General features: G+C 39.0%; 1 protein-coding gene across 1 annotated transcript; it reads left to right on the forward strand.

The window, feature by feature from the left end:
* The first annotated feature begins 17 nt into the window (after positions 1 to 17).
* On the forward strand, positions 18 to 14,793 carry LOC136261434 (prostaglandin reductase 1-like). The gene is made up of 9 exons (XM_066055442.1): positions 18 to 154; positions 597 to 642; positions 702 to 758; positions 7,056 to 7,223; positions 7,937 to 8,070; positions 8,286 to 8,425; positions 10,011 to 10,117; positions 10,491 to 10,609; positions 14,475 to 14,793. Exons 2-8 carry the CDS (start codon positions 638 to 640, stop codon positions 10,519 to 10,521), a joined length of 642 nt encoding a protein of 213 aa, XP_065911514.1. The 5' UTR covers positions 18 to 154; positions 597 to 637; the 3' UTR covers positions 10,522 to 10,609; positions 14,475 to 14,793.
* The last annotated feature ends 419 nt before the right edge of the window (positions 14,794 to 15,212 follow it).

Genomic DNA, 15,212 nt, shown 5'->3' on the forward strand with positions numbered 1-15,212 from the left:
GAGTGCAGAAGTACTGATCAATCTCGTGACCTGTAATAAACGACGAGGCCGGTTAACGATGACGACTGCAAGAAAATACAATTTGGAAGCTGTGTTTAAAGGCGCCCCAAAGAAGTCTGATTTTAAAGTTGGCTGCCAGCGATAAAGGATGGGGGTAAGCTACACTGGCTTTCGTAACCATAGATTATATGGTCCTCTGTGACCTACAATCTATGCCGTAACGCTTCCACGTTTGAAGCATTATTCTTTACAGTATAGATAGCTGCATATGCTCGCTTACTGGCTTTTTCATATGTTTATGAGTCCTCCATCACCTAGCTCATGCAGCAGTGCTTGAAACGAGATCTGTCACAATGTCTGGTTAAAGCAGGGAATGACCTGCCATAGTATAAAAATTTTACTCCACGAATATATGTCTAGTTTGACACAACACCGATTGGAGCAGGTCTCAGTAGTAGTGTACACGTGGGGGGATTGTCTCAAGTACAGCAATAAATATCTGTTTGTCAAAACCACATGCATGCATCCATGTAGGTGTCTTTAATCATAATCATATAATATGTTATGATGTGCTATTACCAAGTTTGTACTTGCAGAGTTTTTGGCTGAAGCAATATGGTTATCAGTCGACCCATACATGAGGTGAGTACGTAAGGTATAATGATGAATGTTATATTACTTGGTGAATAATGTACACACAGACTTTTTGTGAATAGTAGCCATGTCGGAAATACCATGATTGGAGAGCAAGTTGCCAAGTTAGTGTAATTGAACTAGTAGTGTGCGCGTGCGTGCGTGTGTGTGTGTGTGTGTGTGTGTGTGTGTGTGTGTGTGTGTGTGTGTGTGTGAGTGAATCACAAGGTTGGATCACTGTGTGCCAAGCCCAGGATACCGCCTGATGGTGTCACTTGGTACACACCAATCTGGTACCCCTGTAGAGGCTTTGCAAGCCTCCCTGGGGGAAACTGAAGTCTGCACTTAGGACAGGCACAGCTTGGTGTACATTGTCATAATGCCAGGACACATACTGCTGCTGGAGTTCAATGGATCCTCTGGTTTCCGTGTGGCTATGCCATGACCATTTCCAGTAAACCAGGTGTGCACTGGTGACATGACTGTCCACTTTTGCTGCTGTCTTTCCCTTCCGATTAGGAAGGCAGCGTGACCCGAAGGGGGTAGTGGAGAAGGAAAGAAGGTGTGGGGGGGAGGGGGGGGGCAGTTTTTCTTAAGACTACGTTAGTTGGTGCCTCTTTGTGGTGACCCCTGGACAGTGTTTGTTGTTTATTGGAGCTACAAACACTGGCGAAAATCAACTAGCCTTATTTGGTATTGTGTAGAAGTGTGTTCCAGATCAGACTTGTGGTCAAGTACATTTCAAAATACTTAAGTCAAGTACAAGTGCTTTAAACCCTTCACAAGTACAAGTACAGCATCTTATCTACAAGAAGTACTTAAGTACAATACAAGTACTTGAGTACCAGTATAAGTACATTTGACTGTTGAAGCTATGTTGTATATACTATAATGCAGTAAAACCAGCTTCATTGTGATGTGTGTGCATGATTGTATCTGATAAACATTAACTGTTCATTCTGATTGCCTGTTATTTCTTTACCACAGTACTTGCATTTTGGCTTGAAATCGCCATCTGGTAATAATTCTGGAACTTCATAATGCTTAAGTACAGCAGGAGTCTTCTGTTTCTTTACTTTCTTGGCTACAATTCCTGCCATAGCTCATTAAAAACCAAACCACTCTGACTGCTGAGAGACTGAGGCTGAACATTTATAGGGATGCAAACTGCTGAGTCAGTTTCACAAAATGCAATGATGGCAATATACATCAAGACACATGATAGTGTGTCGTGTGGCCCAAGAAGCCAGCGCGCCACACCGTGAGTATATTAACAGGAAGAAAGAAAACGCAATTTTCACACCTATGTAGCTCTGTGATCCCTTATCCGATTGGAACCAAATTGCTACAGACGTGCCGGCCAGTTATGGGAGTCTACATACCAGATTTGAAGAAAATCGGTCCAGCCATTTCCGAGATACGAGCGAACAAAATTTCGTTTTAATTTCTTCGTTTTTTTCTTCTTCTACTTCTTCATTTCGCACACTTTGCAAAATCCGCCATAAAACACGAATGCGAGCTCCAATCGGGCTGAAATTTGGCACACGTGAAGGGCTCATTAAGGCGGATCTCAAGACCAACTTTGGTAGGAATCCGATGAACATTCACGGAGTTATGACCGATTATGTGCGTAAAATAAGGTCGAAGGTCTGTCACGCCTACAGGGTAAACCACTTGGAGGAATGAGTTGAAAATTGATATGTAGATGGAGTAACCATCGTAGGAGTGCCTTTTTGTGGTTTGAAGAGAATCGAGATAAAGACCATGGAGTTATGACACAAAACCCAACCTGTGTCACAATTACGCAATCGATTTTTATGAATTAAAAACTATTAGTTTTCACACCTACCAGGCAAACTGCTTAGAGCAATGAGCTGAAAATCGGTGTGTAGCTGGAATAATCATCATAGAAAGTCCTTGCAGTAGTACAGAAGAATAGGATTACAAACTACTGAGTCATGATTCGAAAGCCAACTACGTGTTGCAAATGTGAGATCGAGATACTCTAATAGAACAGTCACCCTAATAGAGCATTCGGCTACGTTTATAACTTACTCCATCAAAGAATTATATTACATTGCAAGTTATTCTGTAGGGAATTCAGCTACAACCAGTTAATCTGATAGACAATTCAGCTACAGGCAAGTCACCCTGTAGAGAGTTCACCTAGAAACAAATCACGCTGTAGAGAGATCAGCTAGAAGAAGTCACCTTGTAGAGAGTTCAGTTACAAAGAAACTATGCACTATGTAGAGAGTTCAGCTGTAAACAAATCACCCTGTAGAGAGATCAGCTAGAAGAAGTCACCTTGTAGGGAGTTCAGCTACAAAGAAACCATCATGTAGAGAGTTCAGCTGAAAAAAATCACCCTGGAGAGAGTTCAGCTACGAAAAGATCACCCTGTAGAGAGTTCAGCTAGAAGAATTCACCCTATAGAGAGTTCAGCTGCAAATAAATCACCTTGTAGAGAATTCAGCTACAAACAAACCGCCCTGTAGAAAGATCAGCTAGAAGAAGTTACCATGTAGAGAGTTCAGTTACAAATAAACCATCATGTAGAGAGTTCAGCTGAAAAAAATCACCCTGGAGAGAGTTCAGCTACGAAAAGATCACCCTGTAGAGAGTTCAGCTAGAAGAATTCACCCTATAGAGAGTTCAGCTGCAAATAAATCACCTTGTAGAGAATTCAGCTACAAACAAACCGCCCTGTAGAAAGATCAGCTAGAAGAAGTTACCATGTAGAGAGTTCAGTTACAAATAAACCATCATGTAGAGAGTTCAGCTGCAAAGAAATCACCCTGTAGATCGTTTAAATCACCCTGCAGAGAGTTCAGTTGCAAACAGTTCACCCTGTAGAGAGATCAGCTAGAAGAGGTTACCTTGTAGAGCGTTCAGCTACAAAGAAACCATCATGTAGAGAGGTCAGCTGCAAACAAATCACTCTGTAGAGAGATCATCTACAAAAAGATCACCCTGTAGAGAGTTCATCTAGAAGAAGTCACCTTGTAGAGAGTTCAGCTACAAAGAAACCACCATGTAGAGAGTTCAGCTGCAAACAAATCATCCTGTAGAGAAATCAGCTACAAACAAATTGCTGTGTAGAAAGATCAGCTAGAAGAAGTTACCTTGTAGAGAGTTCAACTACAAAGAAACTATCATGTAGAGAGATCAGCTACAAACAATTCACCCTGTAGAGAGTTCAGCAAGAAGAAGTCACCTTGTAGAGAGTTCAGCTACAAAGAATCCATCATGTAGAGAGTTCAGCTGCAAACAAATCACCCTGTAGAGAGTTTTAGCTACGAAAAGATCACTCTGCAGAGAGTTCAGCTAGAAGAAGTCACCTTGTAGAGAGCTCAGCTACAAAGAAACCACCATGTAGAGAGTTCAGCTGCAAACAAATCATCCTGTAGAGAAATCAGCTATAAACAAATTGCTGTGTAGAAAGATCAGCTAGAAGAAGTTACCTTGTAGAGAGTTCAACTACAAAGAAACTATCATGTAGAGAGATCAGCTACAAACAATTCACCCTGTAGAGAGATCAGCTACAAACAATTCACCCTGTAGAGAGTTCAGCTACAAACAATTCACCCTGTAGAGAGATCAGCTACAAACAATTCACCCTGTAGAGAGATCAGCTACAAACAATTCACCCTGTAGAGAGTTCAGCAAGAAGAAGTCACCTTGTAGAGAGTTCAGCTACACAGAATCCATCATATAGAGAGTTCAGCTGCAAACAAATCACCCTGTAGAGAGTTTCAGCTAGAAGAAGTCACCTTGTAGAGAGCTCAGCTACAAGAAATCACCATGTAGAGAGTTCAGTTGCAACCAAATTACCTTGTGGAGAATTCAGCTGCAAACAAATCGCCCTGTAGAAAGATCAGCTAGAAGAAGTTACTTTTTAGAGAATTCAGCTACAAAGAAACCATCATGTAGAGAGTTCAGCTACAAACAAGTCACTCTGTATAGAGATCAGCTATAAGAAGTTACTTTGTAGAGAGTTCAGCTACAAACAATTCACCCTGTACAGAGTTCAGTTTGAAGAAGTTCTTTGTAGAGAGTTCAGCTACAAACAAATCACCCTGTAGAAAGATCAGCTAGAAGAAGTCACCTTGTAGAGAGTTCAGTTACAAAGAAACCACCATGTAGAGAGTTCAGCTATAAACAAATCACCTGTAGAGAGTTCAGCTACAAACAAATCACCTGTAGAGAGTTCAGCTACAAACAAATCACTCTGTAGAGAGATCAGCTAGAAGAGGTCACTTGTAGAGAGCTCAGCTACAAACAATTCACCCTGTGCAGAGATCAGCTAAAGATGCAAAGAGTTCAGCTGCAAAGAAACCATCATGTAGAGAGTTCAACTATAAACAAATCACCGTGTAGAAAGATCAGCTAGAAGAAGTCACCATGTAGAGAGTTCAGCTACAAACTAGTGACCCTGTAGAGACATCAGCTAGAAGAAGTTACTTTGTAGAGAGTTCAGCTACAAAGAAACCATCATATAGAGAGTTCAACTACAAACAAGTGACCCTGTAGAGACATCAGCTGGAAGAAGTTACCTTGTAGAGAGTTCAGTTGCAAAGAAACCATCATGTAGAGAGTTCAGCTACAAACAAATCACCCTGTAGAAATATCAGCTACAAGAAGTCACTTTGTAGAGTGTTCAGTTATAAAGAAACCACCGTGTAGAGTGTTCTGTAATAAATATATGTATTATATATATATATATAATTTGTACATTTAGTGATAAAATATTTAAAGTATTTAACATCTGCTTCTTCTTTTCTTCTTCTTGTGGTAAAGAAAAGAAAATCCCCAAAGCAGCCTATGGCCGGCTTTGGGGTATACAAACACAAAAAGAAGTGAAATCTAATCAAAAACAGCTAACCTGTAAAAAAAGGTGCGGCCCCAAAAAGGCCATGGTGAAAAAAGATGTGAAATCCAAGGTGGCGGCCAAGAAATGGCTGTGATGGTAGGTTAATGGTAAAAATTTTAATAACAACAATTCAGGTGAATTTTGTGCCAAGACCAAATTCACCTGAATTGTTGTTATTAAAATTTTTACCATTAACCTACCATCACAGCCATTTCTTGGCCGCCACCTTGGATTTCACATCTTTTTTTTCTATGGCCTTTTTGGGGCCGCACCTTTTTTTACAGCTTAGCTGTTTTTGATTAGATATTCTCTACACTAATTAAGCTGCTACCAAGAGTTCATTATATTATATTATGAACTCTTGCTGCTACAAAACCTATACATTTTATATGGTGACCTGTTGAAAGCCTGCATGTATCAAGTCATGTTTGTACTTCAAAGTACTTTAATGTACTTATAAGTACTTTGAGTACTAACAAGTACATCACTTTGAACTTAAGTACAAGTACAATGGCTAAGAAACAAAAGTACTCAAGTACAAGTACTCAAGAATGTGTACTTAAGTGTACTTAAGTACAAGTACCAATGTACTTGACCCCAAGCCTGTTCCAGATAACATTATTTGGTTTCACCTTCCTTGGGCTTGCAACCCAAGAGAAGGCTCTTGCGTTGCACTAGTGAGTGCCAAGCTTTTAAAATGTGCAGGAAATGACTTAATGATTTAATCATTTGTTAGTAAAATGTTCGATCTTTGACTGAAATTTCAGGTGACATACAACTGTTTCTGTGGTTGACAGTTCCACTGTTAGGAGTATTTGACGTGACATCATCACTACTGTGGTCTGTGTGGAGACAACAGCTTGTCACTGGTCCCTACTTAGGCCCCCGCTATTGCTGAGAATCTTCAGTGGGTGGCTTCAAGAGGTGTGTGTGTGGCCACTCAGCAGGTTAGTTGAGTGGCTAGAGCATCAGCCTGGTAATTAAAAGGTTCCAGGTTTGATGCCCAGTTATGCCAATTTGGTGTTGTTGTTTCCTTGAGCAGAAACTTTATTCACATTGCTCCAGTCTCCCTTGGGACGTGGTGGCCTGGTGTCAACTATCAATGGGTACCTAACTGCATGTCTCGAAGGTTCAGGTGAGATCTTATAGGTGCCTTCACAACAAGACCAGTACAACCTCATGCAGGTCCTAGTCCTGCATCAGGAGGATTTGCCCGCACTGATTGTTAGCACCTGATTAGTGGTACAGTTGTCCCAGTTACTGTTACATGGTAAATAAAGGCTTTGCTTTTTGCATAGTTGTGCGTGTAATTGCATATTTAGTGTCGCGATATTCTACATAGAGCACATAAAGCACATAATCACAAGATTTTGTAACTCTTTTTGCTCTTCTAACTATTCTATGTAGCTACCCTCAGATAATAGAGTTAGCTACATGTTCTTCCATGTTGAAAGTTATACAGTATCCACTGGTATATGAATATAGACTGTTAAAAGTGATCACATTATTCTACATGCATCGAACTATATTCATGTTCTGTTTGTTACAGAATTATTGAAAGTAAGAATGAAAACTTTAAGGTTGGAGACTATGTTGCTGGTATGTTTGGATGGAGGACAAAGACCATCTCTAATGGAGATCAAGTGAGGAAATTAGACCGCTCTGTGTACACTGATGACAAGTTGTCAACTGGTTTGGGAATTTTGGGAATGCCTGGGTGAGTATGTAATGTGTGTTGTTATTACTGTATACATACTAGTGGCAAGTGTGACATGACTTTGGGTGCAACGCAAGCAAACCACAATGTAGTGCAAAGCAATATAACAATATTTTAGTCAAATGGCAGCATCTGATTTTATTACCATCCAATTTTTTAACTACCACAATTACCATGAGTAATTCTTTTTCATAGTTAAAGTAACATCCTGTGAGAGAAGAAGTGCATTTACAGTATATAAAAGTGGATATTTAACTGTATTGCAATCAGTTTTCAACACAGTCAATTCTGTTGAGCTATTTGTGTGCCTAAATCTAGAACCACAGGTCTAATATAGCATCAAACTAAGGTGTACCGATAATAGAAACAACACAGTTGGCCTTGTAGGTTACTGGCTATAATGGAGTCCTTCGAGTTGAAATTGGGGACGTGCCCGTACATATGCTATCACATTTAAGAGCAACTTGAAGCTTTGCCTGCAGAGTTTGCGTAAAGAAATGTTATAGACAAACTATAAAGCATACTTCTGTGCATTATTAGTGAGTTAAAGTGGTTTGTTCGAGGTACACCTCCTTAGCAATGATAGTGACTACATAATTACAAAATACAAACTACTATGATTCAATTATTTGCAACATTCTCTAAAATTTTCATATCTGATCATCAGATTTATCAACAGAAGTGTTTACAATGTTTGTGAATTATTTTTACAGAGCCACTGCATATATTGCTTTCCTGAGTATTTGTGTTCCAAAGGCAGGAGAGACATTGGTAGTCACTGGTGCTGCTGGTGTTGTAGGATCTGCTGTTGGTCAGATAGCAAAGATCAAGGGATGTAGGGTAGTAGGTAAGGTGTGCCTGCTTTGTTAGTTTTGTGTGACACCGACTCAATTAGTTGATCAACAGAAATTATACTGCTTAAGTTGTAGTAATAGTTTGCTTAACACACTTTACTGACACTTTTTACTGACAATAAATGGATAATATAAAGCAGAAACTAACTGCAACGTAATTTAGTTGATGGGTGAGATACCGAATGTTCACTGTCATGTTGTACTGTAGGATTTGCTGGATCAGATGAGAAGGTGCAATATCTTAAGAGCTTAGGATTTGATGAAGCTATCAACTACAAGACCATGACATCACTCAAGGAAACACTAGAGAAAACCTGTCCTAAGGGAATTGATATGTTCTTTGATAATGTAAGTCCATATTTGTGTCTTTAAATCAGCACATGCCATATTAGTCTGCATCCGTGTGGGCAAATAAATTTTCTATTGTAGAAGAGATTTACTTATCCTACACTATAATACATTCTGGATAGAAGAGGGTATGTCAAAACATTTTGTGAACCTCCCCTACTTGTTGTATGGTTGTATAGTATGTTACTGGAAATGTGAATCATGAGCTTGGCATTCATAGAAATGCTGTGTGCTGAATACAGTAGTAAGTACTGGTGGTTAAAGAATTCACATAAGACAGTATGATAGAGGAAGTATGGAACAGCTAAGCTGATACTATTTGTTTGTATTTGTGTTTTGAAATTGTTATCAAGACACACAATAGTGTGTCATGCAGCCAAGGAAAGCCGGTGTGAACATGCATGACAGACAAGTGTATCATATTGGAACCAGATTTTCAAGCATTTATAGGTCAGTCGTAATACAACAGAAACGTACTATTTTTACGATGGAAATTTCAGTCAAATTTGAGCTAAATCAGTGTAGTTATTTGAGCTATAATTCTTGAAATTTTTGTTTACTTTCTATCTCATCTTTTAAGTCGCACATGCTATATTTAAGTCAGAGGATGCAAAGAGCATAATATCGATGCAAGAGAGGCAAACTCGCAGTTAAATTTTCATGGTAGATGAAAGTATGGCAGCACCCACAACACATAACTGTTTACGTAAACAAGGCACATTCCTGATAGTGGGCATGGTTCACAATGATTGTGATGTGTACATACTCCTAATGATCAATCAGGACATTGAGCGTAACTCCACATAAGCATACACACAACAATGGACATGGCTTCTTGCATACCTTCAGACTATCAACACATCTCACTGATAAGTAGGTGCAGCTCCCCGCATATGACTACAGACAGTGACACACAATCCCAATAAGTTGGCGTGGCTCACGAAGAAGCTGGACTGATGTAGTACTTTCTACAAACAATTTGAACATCATGTCAGACCGGACGAGTGCTTATTACAGGTAGCTAGCAATAGAGAAATATTTGTAGTTTCACAAAACCACGAAATCTGCAAAGTGTAACCAAAAGGTGTGCAGCGTACGTAATACCAATTAGTTTGAACAAGTTGTAGGGTCAAAGACAGTAGCCAAGAAATGTTTGCAGTGACAATCAATCAATTTTGATGATGGCATGATGCTGTCATTGTTAAATTGATCAACATTGTATTATTACAGCCATATCTTGACCACTACCCTTGATTGCACAACTCTTCACCTTGACTTTTGAAGGCTGCATTGTTTTTTTTCCAGCTTGTATAGAAGTGCTTGGTCTCCTGTGCCACGCAGTGCCTATCTCAATTCCCTGTTAAAATCACAATGACGTACAATGAGAGTGTACTAGTCAGTCAGAAAGTGTACAACACAATGATAGGTTTGGGGGGGGGGGTTTGGATTTTGTGTATTAAGCCTTCTAAGAATCACATTTTATAGTTCCCTTCTTCAGTCATTGTGTTAGATGTAGTATTGTAGTGTTCTGTTGAAATGCAAACTGTAATACAACAAACAATCAAGTGTTGTCTTTTGACTTTAGGTTGGTGGTGAGTTCTATGATACAATTATACCACAAATGAATACCTCAGGGAGAGTGGCAATTGTTGGCTTTATTTCTCAGTACAACTTGGAAAAACCCAGAGAAAGGTAATATTTCTGATGCATAGTGTTACACATTATATTAATAAAGATTTAGTTGCAATTTTAGTATAATATCCATACCCTGTACCAAACTTTGGCATTTTGTCACAATTAGAGCAGATTTTGATTTAGCAAAATGTACACCATACAACAATGCAAACTGTGTGGTACGTACGTGATTGTCATTGCACAATGATTAGAGTAGGCAACCTTGTCAAATGTTTTATGAAATCTTAGCCAATGTTTGTCCTCACATGGTACATACTTGAGTTGTGAATCTTGTGAAGCTATCAAATATACACATGTGGGGAATAACTAAAGGTTAATTCATAGTACTATAGTTATGCTGATCAAGCAACTGTTAACTGTTTCATAACAGGACCAAGACTGAACCCATCAATATTGGCTAAAGAGCTGACTATTAAAGGATTTGTTATATACAATCATTTGCCAAGATGGCCAGAGGCATTTAAAGCAATTGCTGAATGGATTGAGAAGGTAAATGATGGGTATATGTATATTTAAGCTATGTGTGGACTGGACTCATAGACTGGGCTTGAAACAACAAACCAACTATTCCTAATGAAGGGATTTTCCTTATAATAGCAAGTCACCCTTGCATGAATTTATTAGAATATCACATATCTACAGGTTTATGCAGATGTCCGGATATTTAGATTAACCTTGATAAATATAGCTAGACCATAGATAATAGACACCCCATACTGGATTGGAAACTTCTAAGTGCCACCTAATCTATCTGCGCTTTGTGCCCCTTATACTGTACACAGTAGCGGGAGTTTATTTTATAAGAACATGTTTTGCTTACTGGTGAGTAGTAAATGTTCCGCTATGGAATATAGGGTTTGGCTTATTCATAGTGTTGCTGATGTTTATTGGCTGGAAGTTTGACAAGCACGAAAGGTTGATGCGAGATACAGGGTTTGTAAACTTAACTAAACTGGAGCGAATATACCATGAAACACATACATGTAGTGTTAGTAAGTAATAAGTATCAGCCGTAAACTAGACTTATTCACCCCGCCATTTTTACAAACATGTGCAAATACTTTTTATATGGAAAGCACCTATACCAGTAGTAGGCCAATCGCCACCCAAGAAACAATCTACTAAACTTACTAGTTAAAGCAACAGAGCTGTATCCAGACAGTAAAACAGAATCTTCAAATGAAAAGAGTATTTCAAAACTTCAGGCACGGAATAAAGATAGTCACATAGTTTTGTATGGGCACTATACGTGTGCTTCATGTCTATTATCTATGACTAGATATTTTTATTAAGCATGTTCACAACAAAATCATACAGCACTGTATATTAGGAATCATGAAGATATGAATTTTTCTGGCCAAAAAAATCACCCTAAAACCAGCCTCCAATACCTTCATGGTGCCTTGGCAGTATTGGGTAGGTATAACCAATCCCAAAAGTGCCTTCAGTACAACCTGGAGCACTTCCGAAAAGTTGCTGTGATATTTTAAAATATTATTTAGTGGAATTATCTACTGACTGATTGACTGACCATAGATTTTTAAACCTCAGATATGGGATGGTACATGAGCAGCACACCTAATATTTCTGCTGAAACACCCTTGTCTTATGACTCTTAAGAATTTGGCATCTTTGTCAACCTTTAGAAATCATGCTCAAGCATTTTGGATGTTATGAGGAAGATTTAAAAACTTTTATTTGCCGAGTTTGAATAGACTGTCACTACCCAGTAGTACTCTTTTGCGATGGGAAAATAAGAAATGGCCATACAGGTGAGTGGCAAATTTTTGTACATTTTGCTTAAACAGTACTAGTTTTACATGAGGATTTAGTCAGCACATTTCTACTCTGCTCTTCGTCATTCATAAGGCAATATCACCGGTTTTCTAAAGTCATTCACACTGTCGCCTTGAATAAGACAACAACTCACAATGATAGTGCACTGGCTCAACGTTGAAACCGGGTCACTACTGCTAACCCGGATGACTCACTGACCCGGATAGCAATCCGGGTCAGACCCGGATAGCAATCCGGGTCAGACCCGGATGTGACCCGGATTGACCCGGATTAATTAAAGCCGAGACGTGTTTCGGCTAGTCTCGAGCGAGCGAGCGAACGAGTCTACATTTTGAGCGTTCGATTCGTGTTGAGTAAATATTGCAACTTCAGCCTAACTGTAGGTTGAAGACCAAAAAAATAAAGGTCTTCGCCTACTGACAATAGCTACCCTCGCATATGTTGGTAATGCGATAAGTGGGCGTGGCTCACAAAAGAGCTACGCGATAGTGTTTATAAGTTTCCACGTCGTCAAATGAACAATTCCGTTTCTCACGTGATCCAATCCGGGTCAGACCCGGATAAATGTAAACCGGGTCAGACCCGGATGACCCAGAGAAAATGTGACCCGGATGACCCGACCCGGTTTCAACGCTGCACTGGCTACATCCTCATGCAATAGTGCAGCTCTTAAACTACAGTTTAAACAAAACGTACACCTCGTAGACTAATCCAGTGGGGTAGTACAAGTTGACAAAATTTGCTACTCACTTGTACAGACATTTGTTAATTTCCCATTTGAAAAGTCTCGCGAAAGAGTACTACTGGGTAGTGATAATCTATTCAAACTCAGCAAATAAAAAGAACAGTTTTAAATCTTTCTCAGAACACCCAGAACGCTTTAGTATGATTTCTAAAGGCTGGTAAAAGTGCCAAATCCTTAAGATTCATCAGATGGGGAGTGTTTCAACAGAAGTATTGGGCACACTGCTCGTATATCATTCCATACCTGGGGTTTATAAATCTATGGACTGACTGACTGACTGACTGACTGACTGACTGACTGACTGACTGACTGACTGACTGACTGACTAACGCTTTCAGGCAAGTGTAACTCGATAACCTCTAAGACTACAAGCTTGATTCTTTCACTGTTTGACTTTGCTTCATCCAGAGACATGCCTTTTGTCATACCACAGTACGTACAATGTATGCATCATGGACCTTTGTCCTCCTTTGTGTCCCAGTTCTTTTTGCTGACAGTTCAAGGTGTCGATTTGCGGTAGCTAGCACGCTACAGGAATAGTCCGTATTTTCCATGGTGACTGCAGAGGCGCTTCTCCTATTGTTCTTCGTTTGTAACGCTGTGAAATGGGCTGAACATAATTTAAAGCGAAATGTAATGGCCAGTCACTTTCGAGTCAGTAATTGATATCTAGGGTGCACATTCAGACGAAAACATTAACTGTGGTGCTGTGATGCAGTATACACGGGTTCACCAGTCATAATAATATTACAAAGAAGTAAGCAAACATGTGTAAGGAAAAATTCGGAAGTTTAAGCGCGATTAGGGATCAGAGAAAAAAGTAGGGAAACAAAGAAAGTCATCTACACATGCAGATATACTACTTCAGTCTAGCTATATGTGACCAGATCTGCAAAAACCCGGCATAATGGTACAAGCCTAAATTTTCTGTATAAGCCATGGATTACAATGGGTAAAATTTTGCGTAATTGAAAAATAATTAAACGCTTTGTTCTTTGTGAAGAAAATGATAAAACCTGGATATCATCTAATTCGCCTACTCAAGGGGAGTTTGAAAATCTTTTGTATTGTAGCAATAGACTAAAGGATACATGAGTTATGGGCATTTTGTTTATGTCACATCAAAGCAGTCATACGCAATTGATCTTTCTTCACTGATTTTGTCACTGAATGTAGTGAAGAAGGATGATAGAAAGAAAACTTACCCAGTAATGGAGTTCCTTATTCATGGCAAACACGATGGTGCAAGTTGTAACTCTGTACTGCATTACGTTTGTAAGTTACAGCCGTTTTTGTAAGCACCTGTCATTTATTTTTCCAATACTTGATGTACAAATTGATCTTTCTGTTGTTAAAAAATTGTTGGCACACAAGGCCGAAACTTGGCCAGAGCATATACTATAAGTAGTTTATAAATGTTCAATGATAAATTTTGAAAAGTGCGCTATTATGCCGGGTTTTTGCAGATCCAGTCATATTATACCCATGACTGAATTGGGGATTAAATGTCCGCTAGTATATGTGCAGGTGTAGGTGACCTCCCTCGTTTTCCTACTTTTATTCTATGATCCCTAATTGAGCTTAGAATTCCTAATTTTTCCCTCTAGTTGTATTGTATAACAACTAGAAGGAATTTTAATATCCAGATATTAGGATATCTGGATATTAAAATTGCTATCCATTTCACCCATAATTAAACTATCACCAAAGATGTGTAGGTAATTATAAATTTGGGGTTGTTAATTGCTGAGTGTTTGATGGATAGTTTTTGGAATATATTACACTGCTAATGTTTGTGTATACACTTCATAGGATCAGCTCAAATATAATGAAACAGTCACTAAAGGATTTGATAACATTGTTGAAGCCTTTCTTGGTCTCTTCTCTGGAAAGAACACAGGCAAGGCTGTTGTGAAGGTTTAGAATGTGTTCAGAAGGATGTGATTACTGTTGTGAAGTATTAGTTTATATAACTTTATTTTGAACAAGCTGTAAATACCTATTTGACAATATTTTTTGTAGTTACTCTACAATTTGAAGTGTGTTTTTATTAGTCATCCTGGCAGAACTTGTGTGATTCTTTTTTTCTGTGTTTTCATTGCTGGATTCATATGAATATATATACAATAGAGTCATCACTGTTATCAAGAGTTCATAATATCTAAATATATCAAGACACACGATAGTGTGTCGTGCGGCCCAAGAAGCCGGCGCGCCACACCGTGAGTATATTTACAGGAAGAAAGAAAACGTCATTTTCACACTTGTATCTCGGTGATAGCTTATCCAATTGAAACCAAATTTGCTCCAGAGTTGCCCGCCAGCTAGGGGAGTCTACATTCCAAATTTGAAGGAAATCACTCAAGCCATTTCCGAGATATGAGCGACCAAAGTTTGGTTTTTTTTCTTCGTTTTTTTTCCGTCTTTTCGCACACTTGCAAAAATTGCAATAAAACGCAAACGCGTGCTCCGATCGCCTTGACATTTGGCACACAGAAGGGGAGTCCAAAGGCGAATCCTAGCATCAAATTTGGTGCAAATCCGATGAAT

Source organism: Dysidea avara, chromosome 7 (genome assembly GCF_963678975.1).
Source record: "Dysidea avara chromosome 7, odDysAvar1.4, whole genome shotgun sequence".
Classification (NCBI taxonomy): domain Eukaryota; kingdom Metazoa; phylum Porifera; class Demospongiae; order Dictyoceratida; family Dysideidae; genus Dysidea; species Dysidea avara.